This window comes from Hippopotamus amphibius, chromosome 4 (assembly GCF_030028045.1).
Source record: "Hippopotamus amphibius kiboko isolate mHipAmp2 chromosome 4, mHipAmp2.hap2, whole genome shotgun sequence".
In the NCBI taxonomy this organism is placed as follows: Eukaryota; Metazoa; Chordata; class Mammalia; order Artiodactyla; family Hippopotamidae; genus Hippopotamus; species Hippopotamus amphibius.
In genome coordinates, this window is record NC_080189.1 from 33977007 (window position 1) to 33996723 (window position 19717).

The window sequence follows — 19717 nt, forward strand, 5'->3', positions numbered from 1 at the left end:
TACAAGCAGTATTTCATCCTTAGATCAAATGAAAAATAACTATATTAAACAGTTATTAAAGATTCTCATACTATGCTTACCCCTGAAAAAGAAAGGACAAGTTAGCATATCAGTTAGCATATATTATTAAAATTTTTTCAGCTAACTTACAAGGTTGTTAGACTGCTCATCAAAATAATTGGATTCAATGAAGAAAAGATGGAAAACAAACCACTAAAAATAAATGTGTACGGTCAGGCAGCTTCCTGACCAGCTCCTGTTACTCTGTTCACATCAACTATATAGTTGATCTGGTTGCCCATTAAGTAAGGTCACTTATACATTTTATAAGTCATTATTTACTTCTGGAAATTGCACAAAACTTTGACTATTACCAAAACCACAACTGACCTAAAGGGTTTTTTGCATGCATATTCACATTTCTTTACTGAATTTGTTTGTGGAAGGGGATCATACCCAGTCCTGTTTTAAAATGAAGAAAGTAAGAAGCAGGACTTCTATGTCATTAGGGGAAAAGGCTTTGGCATTTGTCCTGAGCTCAGCCAAGAAAGCAAAGTCACCAACACAGAGATCCCATGCTCACTCATTCAACAAATGCTTCTCTCTGTTTATGAATGAGACTGTGAACAAAGAATGGAAGCATGATTCAGACACAGCTCCCACCCTCTAGAAGGCCAAAGTCTAGCTGGGAAACAGACAAGCAAATAAGCAATTACCAGACAGTTTTAATAAGTGCAGAGAAGGGTCCTATGCACAGAATTTTATGAAAACACATTCAGGGTAGGCATCTCAGGCTGGGGGTCAGGAAGATGTCTAGGAGAGTAAGCAGGAGTTAACCAGACCAAAGTGGGCAGGACAAGGAAAGAAGGCAATGTGAGTGAAGGACAGGGCCTGCTTTGAGGCCCTGAGGAAAGCGCACAGCCTTTCCAGGTGGTTGCATGGGTTGAGGAGGGAAGTGGGGTGAGGAGGGAAGGAGCTTGAGCTGTGGACCCTTCTTAAAGACAAAGATGTGGAAGGATGCACTGATTTCATCCTCTCGTCTACTGGGCATGCTCTCAATAAACCATCCTCCCCCGCACCCATTTTATTTATTCTTTTTTTTCCTTCAAATTCCCCTGACTGTCCCCCACACCCACTTTAAACGAACTGGTTTGACATGACTCATGGTCTGTCACTTGCGATCACAAATCTGGACTAACACAAAGTGCTCAGTCAACAGTCACAACTTGACTAAGCGGACTCTTCCGGCAAGGTAGAGTAAGGCACAGAAGGAGTGGTCAGCCTGGGGCTCTGAGGCCAGAGCAGGTACATTTGAGCTGAGGTGGTTCTACCTGGCTATTAAAAAAACAAACAAACAACTGTGGTTTGTCATTTCCACATAACAGTCTATAGAAGGAGGCAAATTTCTAAAAAGGAAAAAAAATCAAACAATTCTAGTTATAAACCTGAAGCTTATAACTGACAGTTTGATTCTAACATGCCCAAAATTCCCCAAATTCTCCTCCTCACACTATGAATGATTCCACACTTCCCATTGTTTTTTTTTTTTAAAGTCACCAAAATAGGGTATTCACTTTGTTATTCTGTAGTTATGAACATTCATATCTGTATCATTTACTTTTCAGTAAGTTTTTGGGGACAAACTGAACATAGAATTCAATGAAATCCATTTCTAAAAGGAAGAAGAAAAGATTTGCCTGAGTTTGAAGTGCTTCAGTAGCCCTGCTAACTCCCCAGCAATAAAAGCATAAAGCAATGGAGGGAAAAAAATTTTCTACTGAAAATTAATGATCTACTGGAGACAAAAGATTCAGGGATTAATTGACAAGTGAAAAAAGTTATGTGAGTTTTTTAAAGAGATAAAAATAAATATTCTATACATTTAGTTTTACTTAAGATTATATAGCAAGCATAAGTAATAATTAAAGCATGCTTGTCTACTATATCCAGTTATAGAAAGCTGCTAGAGTTGGGAGAGAGAATGGTGGGCATTAAAAAAAAAGAGAGAGAGAGAGACACATACACAAATAGAGAATGAAAGAAGCAGAAATAGAAACCTTTAGAGAGAGGGAGGAGTTCATTTAATAACCTTTTAATTTTATAGTCTTACTGGATATTCTGGCTAACATCATTAAGACATGGCACTTGGCAATTCTGAGCACAAATATCAACAATCAGTACTTGTCATTTGAATCTATCTATGTATTTAAAGTTTATAACAAAGCAATTTTACAAATTAGAGAACTTAATGCTCACTTCAACTCTGTGAGGTCAATCTTATTATTCATCTTATTTCACAGGTGGAGGCCGGGCAAAGACCTGAACACCAGTCACCAGCCCACAGAGCTCAGGCTCCCGGCATCAAGGGTGTATATGAGGATACTGCTGAAAAGCATTAAGGAACAAAATAGCAAAAGGAAAACAGTAATCTTTCATTAGAAAAGGAGAGGAAGCTCTAAATAAGTGGTACTAAAAGATGGATTTTTTAATACTGTACTTATTTTTTACCACAGACTGACTCTTAAAGATAAGTCCACTGGGATCTTATCATCAGTGCGTGCAGCCCTACGGTGGAAGTGCAGGAAGCCACCCTGAAGGGGAGCATCTAGTTAAAGATTCCCCTGTTAAATTAGGAGGGTTGCACATTGCACCAGACTGCCTTAAACCTAGGAATACCTTACCTAGTTTCATCAGGGTTACTAGCAAGTATTTTTGAAAATATATGAAGGCCTGATGAAGTACCTAAAAATTAGACCAGATAACTGTTGGGTTTGTGGTTTGAAATATAAACTGGATATTCCTGACATCTAAAGATATATTGATACTATCTCCAAGGCTGCTGGGGCTAAGGCAAAACAAATTCAAAAACAAACGGTAAAGACTAACCTGGCTTTGATAAGAATAAATTCATAAAATTATACAATGTCCTATACCAACTTGGAAACAAAAATTAGTAAGTCAGAAGGCTTTTCATCTGATCCAGCTGGACACTCTAACTGGTCACTGCTCAAAGAATACTGCATCAGTTATTCAAGGGCAGCCTCAGGGACTGTGTCATCAGGCGTTCTGAAGACACTAAGCTTTAACTTGGCACAATCTTCTTATTTAATTAATGAGTAAACGGGAAGGAATTAAGTACAAGTCTGCAAAGAAACTAGGTAGGAGGGGTAGGGAAGTGAATTGAAAACTCAGTAACTCCTCTGGATCACAGAAGAGAGGAGGTAAGAAGATAATACAACAGGTCAACTGTGGAAAGTGAAGAATCACCCCAGGGAGCAGGGAACCAGAATACCAGAGGGCTTACTCAGGAGTCACGTGGAATGGCCCTGTGAGGCCCTGTCTGTGAGGAGCCAGCCCTGTTTCTGGCCCTCATGACAGTAAGAGCCTTCCCCCATATTCTTTAGAGCACAAACAATTCCCCAGTTACACTCCTGGAAGGGACGTTCTGTAAAACAGAATGAACACGTAACGCTTAAGGAGTGTTTGAACCCTTAAGATATATTCCACCTAACACAAGCCCTTGAAAGAACAGGTTAAGGCAGCATCAAAGACTTGGAGGTACTGACTAAACAGAACTGAATACGCAGTGTGATGAAGTCTATGACATCCAAAAATGTGGGTCTGTTTTGTCCTGTGTTTCATTTAACGTCTTGCTAAAATAGGGCATGTGAAGTAGAGAAAATGAGAAAGTTATAACAGTCAGCAATCACTGAAAAGATTAAGACTAAAGTCCCTAGGAGAAGGGTTAAAGAAGCTAAGCCTATTTAAGCTGGATGAAAAAAAAAAAATGAAGAGATTTTCTCTAAAAAAAATTATGCCTGGGAAAGAGAGCAGGGTTAGGAGACCTGGTCTCTAAATATGAAACCAACTGCAGTGTGGTGGCCCTGGGAAAGTTCCACACCTTCCCAGAGCTGCTCTGAGGCTCAGATGAAACAGGTATTCCCTTGCCCCGCACAACCAGAACCTATTCACTGAGTGCCTACCCTGGGCCAGATGCTGGGGATACAGCAGTGAGCAGAGCCCGATCCCTGCCTCCAAGGGACTCACAATCCAAGGGGTGAGAGAGGTAAGTAAACCGCTAAGCAAATGCATATCAAAGAGGACACATGAGGGTGTTAGGAGGACACATAGCACCCAAAGGTATTAAGAAATCAAGAGAAATTCCTGCCAAGAGTAAGCATCCCATCTGAGACTTGTAGGATGAATCAAGAGTTACCCAGGTGAAATTACTTGTGACTGCATGGGCTACTCTCAGATGAGACAAATTGAAATGAGTCCAGATTGTATTTCTAAAAATTAAAGGTGTTCGCTGCTATTTGGTATTCTACGTATTGAGGACTTCTAATGATTTTACGCAGTGAGTAGATGGACAATGCAAAAACTGATACAATCGTGTATAATTCATGAAATGTGGACATCCAATAACTCCAGCTAACTGCAGTGAGCCCAGAAAGGGTGTTAAGATAAACCAACTCTATCTGCTCCAAGAGCTTCTTTCTCAACTGTTCATAAATAAAAGGTAACTTCAAACTCTGCTGCCATGACAGCATGTTATCCCACATGCTGATCTGTGACTGTCTTTGCAAATCCACTAATATTAAAGCAGAAGCTCAGAGGAATTTTTTTTAAAACTATGGAAACCAAGTATCTTCATTTTACCCCAGTAAAGGGTCTTTTTGAAAAACTGACACATTTAAAGTATACAATATTTGCATGTTTCCAAAAAAAAAATCAGTTTTACATCTGTAAAACTGCATCAATTCAACAGAAGATTAAAAGCACATGGGGAGCATGTTTTCTCATTTATTGCTTCTGCTTTCCCTCTCCTTGCCTTTCACCCCTGGTCTCCTTGGGCTCTGATAAGGTCTCAAGCTTTTATGCATCACAATTCCCTGGATAAATCCTGTGGCATTTATCCTTGAGAGGAAAAAGACATGGAAGTATATTTTTAGACCTGTTCTTATGGCAAGAAACCCTCATAAATCATTCTGTCTACTCTTCCCTCTACCCTTGATGTTGTCTTGGCAACTTTACAGGTATACTGTTTTTGCTTTACTGGGCATCTGGCTCTACTGAGGAGTGGAGCTGAGCACATTCTTTCTTTCTTTTCTCAGCTGTGATCTGGGAAACTATATCAAAGCAGTGTTCAATCTTCATGGTTCCCCGACCTTTGCTGGAGGGAAGCCATCTGTCAAGCCATGAAGGACTGTCCAAAGCCTGGTCACATACAAACCATGGTAACCCAAAAGGACAAGTGAAGCAAGATCTCAGATTACCTGTTCCCTTTTATTTACAAGCCGGCTGATGATAAGGAACTATAGTCAACAACAGGAGAGAGGCTTGTATAAGTCTTTTACATTTTTAGCTATTTAAAACATGCTTTAATTTAGGGTTGAAGATTTATGAATCTTTTTGTTTTTCATAAACTGTTTAATATCAGGAAGAAAAAAAGACGTATTTGCCTCTAATGGGAGAAAATTTTCCCTAAACTTATTCTGCAAAGAGACAGAAGCCTTGTGAAGATGTGGTCCTCCAGGCTCTGGGCTCCCCTAGCCTACAAGCACTCAGTGTGCCTCCATCATCCAGCACCCATCACAGAGCCTGGTCCACGGGGGTACTCAGTGTTTGATGAAGACTGCATGCCTGCAGAAGTGCAGAGGGCTAGGTGATAAAATTGTAATAACTTTGCCCCAGGACTTCTGATAAAAAACAGAACAAAACAAAACAAACTTCCTATATCTGGAAAAACTGTCTTTGATGGCTCTGACCTTGTCTTCTGGTTGTGTGTGTGTGTGTGTGTGTGTCTGTGTGTTTCTATCCCCAAAGTACCTGTACAGTGTGAGATGCTTATTAGGTATCAATAGATTGAAGGACCACTACTCACTGATCAATCAAGAAGGTCCAGACATACTTATACTATCCTCACACCTTGGCTATGTAGAACTCTCAGAAATGAATTATTTGGGATAGTTAAGGACCTATCCTACTAAAAACTAGATGTTTTCTTTTTAAAGCAATTTTACAAGGAAATCTTTCCAAAATGCATTACATACTTGACTGCATCTTTAAACAGAATATTCAGAAAATATTTCAGTCTTTACTTGACAGCTCTAAGTCATCAAAATGAATATAAACTATAGTACTGTGCTAGCAGTCAGCAATGTTTAGAAACTATTCAAGTACTCTATGCTTTTCCCTCCAAAAGAAGTGATCCCAGACTAATGTGTTTTTCAGTCTTTCTCATACCATTTTTGTCACCTGGCATGCTATTATTTGTTGTTGTTGTGTGCCTGCTTCAAACTGCTTTCTTTCCTTCTTTTTAATATGTTACTTGGGACGTCCTAGGTGGTGCAGTGGTTAAGAATCTGCCTGCCAATGCAGGAGACACAGGTTCGATCCCTGCTCCAGGAAGATCCCATGTGCCACAGAGCAACTAAGCCCGTGCGCCACAACTACTGAGCCTGCGCTCTAGAGCCTGTGAGCCACAACTATTGAGCCGGTGTGCCGCAACTACTGAAACCCACGCACTGAGAGCCCATGCTCCACAATAAGAGAAGCCACCAAAATGAGGAGCCTGTGCACCACAATGAAGAGTAGCCCTTGCTCACCACAACTTAGAGAAAGCTCGTGTACAGCAACAAAGACCCAAAGCAGTCAATAAATAAATAAATAAATAAATTTATTAAATATATATATGCTACTTAAAAATCTATTGTTCCGTCAAAGGCAGGTGAATAACTCTGGTCATTCAATAAATATTGATGTTTAATGTATGCCAAACACTGTAAAATGCTGGGATATAAAGACATATAATACATAGTTCTTGTCCTCAAGGAGCTCTGGATTTTGTGGAAGAGGCAGACATGGAAACGAGTCAATAAGCAATTATTCTTCTAAGTGTTACTCTGGAAATAGAAAGTTGGTACTCCTAACTCAGCCTTGGGCTAGGGTGGGGGACAGCATGTGCGTCAATGAATGTTCCTTTGAAAAGACTCCTAAGCAGAACCAAAGGATGAGCACTGCAACTATGTAAAATAAGACCTGTGATGTCCCATTGGTAACTCTTTGATGCTCATCTGTATGTGCTATATATACTGGCCCTTTTTCTTACAGCTTGGTGGTTTGAGGAGTTGAAATGACTGGATGGCTGAGTTCTAGAAAAGTCCAGTATCACTGTAGTGAGCTATAATGCACACTTCTATAGGATGGCTGCAATCAGTGTTGTATAAGAATATTCTCGGTGGTTCTTGTGTTCACACTGGAGGGCTCCAAAAGGCTCCTAACAGAATCAGCCATGCAAAATGTGCTTGGACTTTTCCATCATCTTGAAAAGAATTTGGTCATCAACTTCTCATTTACCCCTCCTTTACTGGAAGTTATTTTTTTAAAAAAAAGAAACCTTAATGGTTTGATTTAGGACGATTACATGCTGAAAAGTTCATTACCTAAAGGGCTAGAATAGATATAACCACCTAAAAGCGTACAAAATACTTGTGGCAATTGGCTGCCTGAACAGATAACTGTTAAATCTAAGTTGCATAGAAATAACTCAGAAAGGTAAGAAGAATATTAACAAGAGTAATGGAATAGTCTAAAACACCTTTCAGGAAATGCTCTATACTTATTAATATTAGCTAGTTCATTAATTTATCCAAAATGTACTTGGCTTATAAAAACACAAGACATTGAACTAGACACTGGGGTTGCGAAATTAAAAAAAAAATAACAGACTGACCTTGAGAAAGGAAAATAAGATGCCCACACAAATAACACAGGACAGAATATGAAACATATCATAAGAGAGGTACAGATAAAATCTAGAGGAATAAAATATCGCTTCTAGCTAGAAGAATCAGAGAAGCTTAATGAATGAGATGTCTTTCCTTCTGGGCTTTGAAAGAAGGATAAGCTTCGAGCATGAGGCTGGAGAGGAGAAAAGAGAATGTATGGACTTCAGAAGATGTTACAATACACAAAGGAGTTGGAGTAATTGGGTAATTGAGTAATTGGGTTGGAGTATAAGGTGGATGAGGAGAAGCAGTGGGAGAGAGTGTTGGCTCAAATATCAGGCCAAGAAAATCAGACCTTACACAGCAGACAGTGAGAACATACTCACCATTCATGAACAGAGATGAGAGCAAGACAGATGTGTCTGATAGTAATGAAGGAGTATGTAAAATGTACACCTTTAGGAGTTATTTCAGAGGGGAGCTCCTATAACACCACTAGGGTGGGCAGCTGGGCACATCAGATGTTGCAGAGATAAATTCAACGGAATTTGGCTCCTAACAATGTGACATAAAGAGTAAGCGTTTAGAGAATATTGGCAAAGTAGGGCCAAAGTCATATGGCAAGTGATTAAAGACAGTGACTGGTAAGGAAATCATGGCAGCAAGCACAGGCTACTCCTATAGGAAGTCTGGCGGGAAAGAAGAGAGTTTATCATTAAGTGTGACTTAAATTAAAAGAAAATATAAATAGCACCTTATGAGTTAGTAAATGAACTAGGAATAAAACTCAAACCTTTATTCTACTGCAGTAAGATTAGCCCTCCTAAGAAACCCAATACTGATTCATTCTTCTATCAAACTTTTAAAGATAATGGTTAATCATTAGAAATGCGTCTACTTTTTCTCAGATTTTTCTTTTCATATATGTCTTAAAGAATAATTAAAACAGAGTGAAGCACTTTAATTGACATGATGCTCAACCCAACAATTACACTTATATACATTCCTGTTTTATCAGTTGGGATTAAATGACAAAAACAATTTTATTCTGACTTTTGCATTTTCTAGTAATTTCCTTGCTCTGTTTTGAAATCCTCTGCTAACTTATAGCTCAAGAGCTTGCTCAAAGATCATAGTTTGAGCCAGAGAAGCAACTACAGGCCACGGGGTAGTAAATCTCACATTTGAATTTTAAGTTAGGTGTTTCTTTTTATTATATTCTCCACAAGTTCAATGACTAATGTATTTCTGTTCTGAGTAAAAAGCTGCCCCACAACAGAAAGTCTGCTGGAAAGTATGTTAGGCTACTTCCTTTTGGGCGAGGATGCATAACCCACAGAGTTAAGAAGCCACAGGGAAAACCACTAGACAGACCAATATTTTAGCATTCAGCTGCTCCAACTGCCTAGTTGTCCAAAATAAGCCCTTGGATTCATTATTTTCAATTCCAGTAACTAGATCTGGCTTTGCATTTGCATCAAATGACTGGTTATTATTCCAGAGGGCACTTAAAATTACCTCCCCAGGTCCAGGACTGGCAGCAAATTGTAAGTAGTAAATCACAAATGAACCCGGCTTTAAGCAATGTCTACAGGTGACAGTCGATGGAAATTGGAACAGTGGTATTTTCAAATATTGGTAAGCCAGTTAGAAAAAAAAATCCATTAAAAGATATATCTAAATTCCAGATGCCCTATGTTGTCCCTAATACAAATGCTCCCAATGCCTGTACATGACCTTTTTTTCCCTTCCAAATCTACTCTATCTCAAATAGTTTTCAGACATTGTCGTCCTTCACTGTGAATGAACCACTCATCAATAATGTAAAAATAAAGAAAGAAATTTGCATGTTTTAATTAGCAATTCCCTAATGCCTAGTTTCTTAGGACCTAGCAGTTTACCTACAGGTAGATTAGTAATGGTCAAAACCCAGGATTAATGAGCCCACAGTCCTGGGTCTGAATGAGTCGGTGAACCTCATACTTAGAAATCCTGTGCCACAAACTCAGAGAGCACCTCTGGCCAGCTATATTATAAATGGGTATTACCACTGGGAGGCCAACCATCACATTACTATAAAATCGCCGAATTTTAAAAGAAAAAAAAAATGGATTAACTTTTCAAGGTTAGTTTTCCAAAACTTTTTTAAAAACAAAAAATTTTTAAAAATCTCCCCCCACACCCTGTCAAAAAAAAAAAAAAAAAGGAAAGAAAGAAAACAGAAAAAAGAACAGAAAAGTCAGCACATACAGCACTGCTAATGATAACCTGCACAGGCTAAGTCTTCCCTAGAAAATTGCTAAGATAAAATCATGCAAACTGACAGATGTAGAGACTAAAGCACAAAGACATATTTAACATAATTACTCAGTAAGCAAGTACAGTAAGTGATTTGCAAAAATGCCATTTTCAATATAAATCAGATCATTATCCTCAAGAGGTCTAACAGTATCATTATGGGGACAAAAAAAAAGTGTCTTATCAGGCTGTACTTCTAAATGCTTATTTTAGTTCAACAAAGTGTAGAGAGAAAGGCTGACTAATATTTTAACTCAGAAGATGTACTGAGAGCTGTTAGGTATCAGGCACTGTTTTAGGTGTTTAACATATATCTTTAATCATTTGATCCCCACCACAGCCCTGCAAAGTACATTATTACCCACTTTCTCACTGACAGAGATGCAGCTATGAGCTGAAGCTTAATTCAAACATTACTCTGCCAGACCACAAAGCATGTGCTCTTTCCTCTTGGGGACATACCTTTCTTTGGGGTAAATGATACCATATTTAGGGAGATAATACAGAGAAACACCCAACTTTCAGATTTGCTGTTTGAGGTTTCCAATGTTACTGCCTCTTTTGAAATGACGATACAGCACTTGCTCCAGAGCCACACCTGTGGCTGGGATCAGGGAGCCCTCTGAGACCTGAGAGCAAAGGGCTGCCCCAAACCACAGCCTCAGTCAGGGGCACGCAGGCCCTGAGATGACTTCCTCCTGAGCTGAGTGTGAGGGGGAAGGTGGCTGGTTACTGAGCCATTCATTACCACACAAACCTCACGTTAAATGACTCTTGACTCTCCCTCAAGACAATCATTAGCCATGAAGGATGATGTCTGCACATTCTGATGCATTCTGTTCTGAATTCTATTTTACTGTGTATCTTGTCCATTTAAATTACTACAGGGCAAGATAAACATCCAGAACCAGATATTTCACAAAGTAAAAAGCAGCACTGTCTAATGCTCAGGGCATAAATATAGACATTGGTAATTGGTAGATCTGGCTCCTTTCTCTGATTCTTTGTTAAGCACCATTTATTCTTCTTCGTTTAAAATTACAGTGTGAACATTTTCCAATCTCATTAAACATTCTTCGAAAACATGAGTTTAATGGCTGCATAATAATATTTCCTTCTGAAGTTTTTTTTATAATTATGTAACCACTTCTGTCATTGGAAATGTAGGTTTTTTCTAAAGTTTCTGATGTTTCCAATGCTATTACAAATGAAAGTGACTGTCCTTGTATATATAATGCTTTAATGGGCATATCTAATGATTTCCTTAGAGTGGATTCCTAGAAGTAATACTAATGACCTAAAGGTGACAAGCATTTTAAAGTTTCAATTCATATTGTCAAACTACTTTCCATTCCAGCAGTGTTTGAGAGTATCCACCTCATCAAATTAAGTATCATGTGTTCCCAAATTACTAGGGAGGTAAGGAGGGAGGGAGGCATAAAGGGAGGGGAGACAGAGAAAAAGAAAAAGAGAAAGAGAGGAAGGAAGGAGAGAAGGAAGGAAAGGAGGGAGTTATTTCTTTGATCACTAGCTAAGCTAAAATTTTTCATGTTTATTTTCTCTAGTTTTATTCTTTGGGAAACTACTGATTCATATTGTTTGCTTATTTTTCTACTGGAAGATCACAGATTTACAGAACTTCCTTCTTTGGTAGGTATATTAGACTTTTACTGTTATAGTTGATGCAGTTTTCCTTAGGTTGTTTTTCAATTTTGTTTATGAGTTTTATTTTATTTCCAGAATTTTAACAGAACATTTTCTATTAAAAAATTTGGACTTGAGAGAAAAACATTACTGGGGGGAAAACAACTACATACAGCTTTTTAGAAAGTAAAACTGACTGGAGTGCTCCTTTCTAACTTCCAGCTGTCTTTGATTCAGAATGTAGGAAGGGCACTCCAGCAGTACTTGATGACATGTAGGAAAACAAAACAAAAAGAAACCACTCTGGTGACTACACTGTTTCTCAGTGCTCTAGAGCATAGCAAACAGCTATAGCAGACTTTCACATACACAAACCATAAATACTGCTCACTAACAGTAGGGAGGCTATGAGGAGAGGCATGTAATCACATAAGAAGGCATGACTATTGGCTTAAGTAACTGCTGAAGAATGAAAAACAAACAGACACAAAACACAGAAACCACTAAAATGAACTACTTCGCAGACTTCATCACAGACCAAACCAGATTTAGAAATGATGGGAGTATAACATGAGACAAATCAACAGCTGCAAAGACAATCAAATAATGTCTCGGAACAGGGAGGCAAGGGACCTAGCTGCTCTAAGGAAATATTCAGGGGAAGAAAAGCCCACTTGCAGAGAACTGGGGTTGAAAATACTCTAAACTGTCTACCTCAGTTTAGTATGAGACAGAAACACTTTCTCTGCTTGCCACAGCGCACTAGTGACTTGACATACTCCTTTGTTTTTCCTTTTGGCGTTTTTCCCCTTCTCTTCTTCTTTTTTGTACAGAATTGCTACGTACTTGTCTCATTTCCTCTTTCTTAGGAATAACCACCATTACCGACTTAAACATTATAAAGATGGACATACCCAAATGATAAAGAACAGGTATTTAGGTTCTAAAACCAGGAAACAAAAAAATGACAATCTAAAATTAATTTACTCCTAATACTTTTGACCAAACTTAAAACATAAAATTTATCTTTATTCCCACCAAATTAAAAAAAAAATTAGAGCATGTCCTAGCTCTGGAAAATTATAAAGACTTTTTTCATCATAATTTTTAAATGGCTCAAAATTTTCATTGGTGCTGAAACTTGACATCTGACTAATAATAATAATAATAATAATAATAATAATAATAGTAGTAGTAGTAGTAGAAAATATTTATGGGGTCTTCATAAGACTCTCAGCAATGGGCTAAATGCTTTACATTCCTTGTTTTCATTGATTTTTCACAACTTCATGGGGTGTTATTATTCTGCCCATTTTTACAGATAAGAACTGTGAAGATTAAATTACTCAAGTAGCTTATCCAAAGTCACACAGCTAGACAGTCACATACCCAAGACATAAATTCAGGCGCAACTGGCTCTGAAGGCTGAGTTCTTAACCACTGTTCTAAGGGCATCTTCCACTGGAGGGACCCCACAGCAGCTCTCATCCAAAGACGCTAGTCAGCTCATTTCTTTCCATCTGTGCTCATTAGTTTCCTCATGGCCTCTGGCGGCTTTCACGCTCAATAGCAGAGTTGAACAGTTGTGACAGAGACTCTATGACCTGCAAAGCTGAAAACAGGCACTGTTCGGCCCTTTGCAGAAACAGTTTGCTGATCCCTGGCCTACTTTAAATAAAATGTGTTTCTCTGGTGTTTTCTACTGACGTATCCCTTCATGGCAGAAGGAAATTAAGTGGAGTCATGTGCCCCCGTTTGAGAAGTATAGATTTAAATGATCATTTGCCCCTTCAAATTCTGTTGGGGAGCCATCAGTGTTCCAATGATGTTGCCATTCCTCAGAACTTTCTAAAACTGTAATTGAAGCCTGATGTACTTGCTTTTCAACTCCAGTAAATATCAGTACTTTGAAGGTAGATTTTATCTTTGGCAACATACAAAATTTTGTATGGCCCAAACTAGTACCTGAGTTAGGTAGTCAAATTGGGTGTTTCTGGTTTTTATCACAGATAAACTATGATATATATATTAATGAAGCTGGTTCTTTTATATGACCTGTGCACTGATTCAGATATCAAATATCATTTTGTATTTGTCAACTTGTCTAGGCTGCAATCTCTGGTTATTTAATCAAATATCATTCTAAGTATTGCTATAAAGGTATTTTTGTAGATGTGATTAAAGTACACTGTTAACTTTAAGATTATCCTAAGAGTAGCACAGACATATATATACTACCAACTGTAAAATAGTCAGTGGGAAGTTGTTGTATAACAAAGGGAGCCCAACTCGAGGATGGAAGATGCCTTAGAGGACTGGGGCGGGGAGGGTGGGGGGGACTCGAGGCAGGGGGGGGGGGGGGACTCGAGGCGGGGGGAGTCAAGGAAGGGAGTGAATACGGGGATATGTGTATAAAAACAGATGATTGAACCTGGTGTATCCCCCCCCAAAATAAATAAATAAATAAATACAAATATTTTGAGCAAAAAAAAAAAAATTATCCTAGATAATCTAGACGGACTTGGTTCAATCAGCTGACAGAACTGAGGCCTCCCTGACAAAGAAGAAATTCTGCCTGTGGATAGCAGTATCAGCTTGTGCCTACTAGTTCCAGCCTGCCCTAGGGATTTCAGACTTGCCTAGTTAGGCTATGATCATGTAAGCCAACTCCTTACTTCTCCCCTTCTCTCTCTCTCTCCTTACCCCCAATCCTGCATGTATGTGTATATACGCGTATATACATTAAAAATTCCCACTGGTTCTGTTTTACCAGTAGAACGCTGATAAATCAAGCCTGAAAATTTTTCAAAAATAATTTTAGTTATCTCTTTACAGTTACCATTTTAGGCAACACCAAACCCTTGGACAAATATAGCCACTTAGAAATGAAACATTACTTTATAGTCACATTATTGTATCACTCCTATTACATCTGAATTCCTCACTTCCCTCTGGCAAACCACAAATTCTAAAAGACTAAAAGAAAGCTAAACAAAAACTACTTGAGAGCATAAAGTACTAACTTTTCATGTAAAGTGTAAAAGTCTTAAACGATGGTAGTAAGAAGTAAGAAGATGGATAAAATGATTAAAACTTCTGCTAACTGTTATGTCTAATCACACTTGAAACAGTTTCTATGTCATGGTCTGAAGGAAATTTTAATTCACTGAAAAAAGTTTAACAAACTGTAGAGAGACACCCAAATATTTCCTGGATCCAAAACATCAAAAAGATGAATAATTTGAGGAGCATTTCAAATCCAAGCACTCAAGCCTGCCATACATACATTATTATCCTGGCCTTAGTGAAGATTAATAAGAGTGGCAAGAAGCTCCTAGGGCTGAGTTGGGCACCTAATATGAGCTTTCTACACAGCAGCTATTACAGTTACTACATGCACAAAACTGTAGTTTTATTCTAATCATACAGTTACTGATTTAGTCAACACTTGAGGAAGTACCCTTTTACATTTTTCAAGTTATGATAATTATTTTTATTTTTATTTTGAAACAAACAAAACCTAACAATTTATTTTCTGCTCCTAGAATGAAATCTGCTAATACAAGAAAAGAAGTTTAGAGCATCCTGGAAAGTCACATATACTTTCTCTCTAAGAAATCTTGTTATACTTGTTACTGACTCATAAAACCTGTGTTGGACTGTTTTTCACTTTGGATTTGATGTGATATGCACAACTCCAAACGCTGAACAGATGTGAAACGGTAACATAAACAAGAGTATAAATATTAAAACACAAACAATAGGCTTCCCTTGCACAAATGGGGTGGTTATACATTCAAACACAGGATTTGAATACCTAAACCCAGAATGTTTGGGCCTAGAAGATTATCTATATAAATTAAAAGACTGAAATTTGGAATCTGCAAATTTACTTGCTAAAATCATTCTAAAAATATGAGGAGATCTGGCTCATCCACTTGTCAATCCCTGAAGTTTGTACATGTGAATTGAGCACATTTTTGTTGTTTTTTTAAAATCACTATACACCTAGGGATTTATCTTAAGGAAATAATCATGGATTTCTGCATATATTTATCTTCAAGGCTATTCAGGAAAATATATTTATAAATATATTATTTATAAAAGTAAAACAAAAAACCACTAAATATCCAACAAAAGAAATGGTTAAATATTATATACCATTATGATACAACAGTATGCAGCCACTGAAAATCATGTTATAAAATCACATTAGGAAAAAATGATCACTACATTTTAGTTTAAAAATATTATATAACTTTATAGAGTTTGACATCTTTTGTAAAAATTCATAGATTATACATTTACTATATGTGTAGGTACATAAGTATAAGTATAGTTTCTGAGTATGCAAAGACAAGCTGAAGGATACAAAGCAAACATTTCAATACTGCTCTACTCTGAGTGGTGCAATTATGTATAAATTCTTTTTCCTTCACTATAGACTTGAAATTTTCTACTACGTGTGTTGTTTCTTTTAATCAGGGGAAAAAGATATTTTCAAAAGATGGCATAAAACTAAAAACCATACAATGCAGTAGTTATCTTTGGAAGGTGAGATTATGTGAAACTTTCATCTTACACTTTTTACACTATCTATAGTCAAATTTTTTACATATGCATGTATTATTCTGGTAACCAATAAAAGTATATATAGTTTTTAACACAACCAATATATGCTATTTTTTATTTCAACAAATAAGATGTTTTCTTATTTAAGGGAAATTTTAAAAGAACATATCTATTTATTTTAGTTTAAAATAAGATATTTAAGGATAACGTTGACAGATTAATAGCAACAATAACAAAATGCTCCTACTTTTATTAAGAAGTTTTCACGGAGAACTACATAGGAAAAGTTATATATGTTTATATGTATCTGAATTCCAGTTTTATAAAGATGAACACTGAGCAATTTTTAATGATTACAATGCTACACTCACAAAATCTCATATGGAATTATTTATTCCAGTACATTTATAATTGCATATGGATAGCACACAGGTTTATTCAAGAACATGAAAGACTGTTTCTAAGCCAGAGAAGGAGAGCCATTTAGGAAGCCAGCAACTCATTTAACATGCACAGTCTGTACCGAGCAGTGCCACCCACCCAAGCCCTGTCGCCATCCTTCAGTGTCACAGTGGGCTGGTGACATGACTTAATTGCTGAGCTAAAGCTAATTATAAGGCAAGTGAAACAATAAGAGAGAATTCACCCCAACCAATTAACTAAAAGGGTAGACATTAATTGTCTTAAAATGTCCTGCATATGCTTATTTAAATTTTATCACCCATAAAGGCATCCATAAAACCACAACTTTTTTTTGTTCTATTCTTTTTCAAGCTTTATAATAGTAGAAAAGACCCTGATGCAGAGCATCTATCTTGCTACCATGTAGCTGGCATTGAGCCTTCTCCAGCTGGGTCACCCTAGGCTTTAAGCAGTGTTGTTTAAATCACGTAAGTTACTACATGATAATAAGCTGATAATTGCATAATAACTCCATTAGAAAGAACGAAAGTAACAAGATAACTTGGACTCACAATGCTTATATTATAACCCAATAAGTACAATTAATTTGTCTCCAGATGGCTGGATTAATTAATACATCTAATTGGGAAAAATGCGCAGAACTGAATAGACATTTTTCCAAAGAGGAAATGCAGATGGCCAATAGGCACATGAAAAGATGCTCAACATCACTAATCATCAGGGAAATGCAAATTAAAACCACAATGAAATATCACCTCACACCTGTCAGAATGGCTATCATCAAAAAGAACATAACAAACAATGGTGAGGATGTGGAGAAAAGGGAACCCTCCTATACTGTTGGTGGGAATGTAAATTGGTGCAGCCACTATAAAAATGGAGGGTTCTCAAAAAACTAAAAATATAGCTACCATATGATCCAGTAATCCCACTCCTGGGTACAGATCCAGAAAAGATAAAAACTAACTTGAAAAAATACATGCACCCCAATGTTCATGGTGGCACTATTTACAGTAGCCAAGAAATGGGAGCAACCTAAGTGCCCATCAACAGAAAGAAGTGGTATATATACACAATGGAATACTACTCAGCTATAAAAAAAGAACGGAATTTTGCCATTTGCAAAATTGGAGGACGGACTTGGAGGGCATTATGCTAAGTGAAATAAGTCAGTCAGAGAAAGACAAATACCATATGAGATCACTTACATGTGGGATCTAAAAAATACAACAAACTAGTGAGTATAACAAAAAAGAAGCCGACTCACAGATACAGAGAACAAACTAGTGGTTACCAGTGGCAGGGACAGGGGACAGCGGGGAAGGGGCAGGATAGCAGTGGGGGAGTAGGAGGTACAAACTATTGGATCTAAGATAGGCCCAAGGATGTATTGTATGATTCAGGGACTATAGACAATATTTTGTAATAACTGTAAATGGAAAGTAACCTTTAAAAATTGTACCAATGAACCCAGTGACAGGGCAAGAATAAAGATCCAGATGTAGACAATGGACTTGAGGATATGGGGGGGGGGTGTAGCGAAGGGGAAGCTGGTATGAAACGAGAGAGTAGCATAGACATATATATACTACCAACTGCAAAATAGATAGCTAGTGGGAAGTTGCTGTATAACAAAGGGAGATCAACTCGATGACAGGTGATGCCTTAGAGGGCCAGGACAGGGAGGGTGGGAGGGAGTTGCGGGAGGGAGGGGATATAGAGACATATGTATAAATATAGCTGATTCACTTTGGTGTACCTCAAAAGCTGGTACAAGAGTGTAAAGCAATTATATTCCAATGAAGACCTAAAAAAATTAAAAAATTAAAAAATAAAACAGATAACCAACAAGGACCTACTGTATAGCACAGGGAACTCTGCTCAATATTCTGTAATAACCTAAATGGGAAAAGAATTTGAAAAAGAATAGATACATGTATATGTATAACTGAGTCACTTTGTTGTGCACCTGAAACTAACATAACATTGTTAATCAACTATGTTCCAATATAAAATAAAAAGTTTAAAAAATTTAAAAATTAAAAAAGAAAATTGTATCAAAATTTTAGATTTTTTAAAATAAAATACTTGTAATAAGCAAAACACCACTAATCAGCAATGTTCCTAAAACTAATATTATAAAAACAATGATTATATTTTTTGAAATCCTTATTTTTTTCTACCCTGCTATTAAATTGTTGAAATGCCCAGTTGTACCTTCTCAGCACTAAAGAACTGCAAACTATGCTTTGGATTCTGTGTCAACGTTGCATAAAACTATTACAGAAACATAGGTGCAATTAAGAGTTCTTCCCAAAAAAATAATTAATAAAATAATAAATAAATAAATAAAATGTAAAAAAAAAAAAAAAGAGTTCTTCCCTTTGTCCTTCAAGCATTCCTAGCTACATGGAACACCTCCTCCTAGAAAAGACATGGGTCAGATTTGCTCTCTCTTGAGCCAGTGGCTTAATGTCTCTGAGGCAATTTTTCTCATCTATAAATTGAGGAATTTGGACTATAAAGTCCTTTTCAACTCTAGGACAAATGACAAGTCTCTACTAACAAATCTAGCACAGGATTTAAGCTAAAACCACAAACTTTGCAACTCATATCATAAAGGGCTAATCTCACTAATAAATAAAGAGCTCCAAGAAACCAATACCTAACCCCTTTCCGCTGATTAGAAACTGGCAAAGATCAAAAAGTTTGATAACATGCAATTCTTTCAAGTTTGCTTAAAATGAGGCAATGCCACATGCTATCTATAATAATAACAATTATTGTTATTATTACTGTATATTATTCACTTTAAATTGTTCAATTTCCATGAAAATCTATTCTGGAGCTATTATGGTTTACCTTATAATACCCATTTAACACACATCTGCAGCAATATAAAAGCAGAGTTGTTGGATTCCTAAATGTGACTCTGGCCCAAAAACAATCCTTTAGGATCTTGAATGAATTGGTGTGCTAGCCACACCTAGTCATACATGTATATTTTATACTTCTACCTTCTCTAAGAATGCTATAGAAAATGAGACAAT

The 19717-nt window shown here is 37.2% G+C and overlaps 1 protein-coding gene across 15 annotated transcripts in view; it reads right to left on the bottom strand.

Moving 5' to 3' along the window:
- Positions 1-19717, bottom strand: part of ST7 (suppression of tumorigenicity 7) — a 262062-nt gene that overhangs the window by 133656 nt on the left and 108689 nt on the right. The window contains exon 1 of one of the 15 annotated variants that reach the window (XM_057731589.1): positions 2257-2282. The exons of the other annotated variants lie outside the window; for them this stretch is intronic. Coding sequence (XP_057587572.1) covers position 2257 — 1 coding nt within the window. The 5' untranslated portion in view covers positions 2258-2282. Of the gene's footprint in view, positions 1-2256; positions 2283-19717 lie in introns of those variants that run through there. 15 annotated transcript variants of the gene reach the window in all.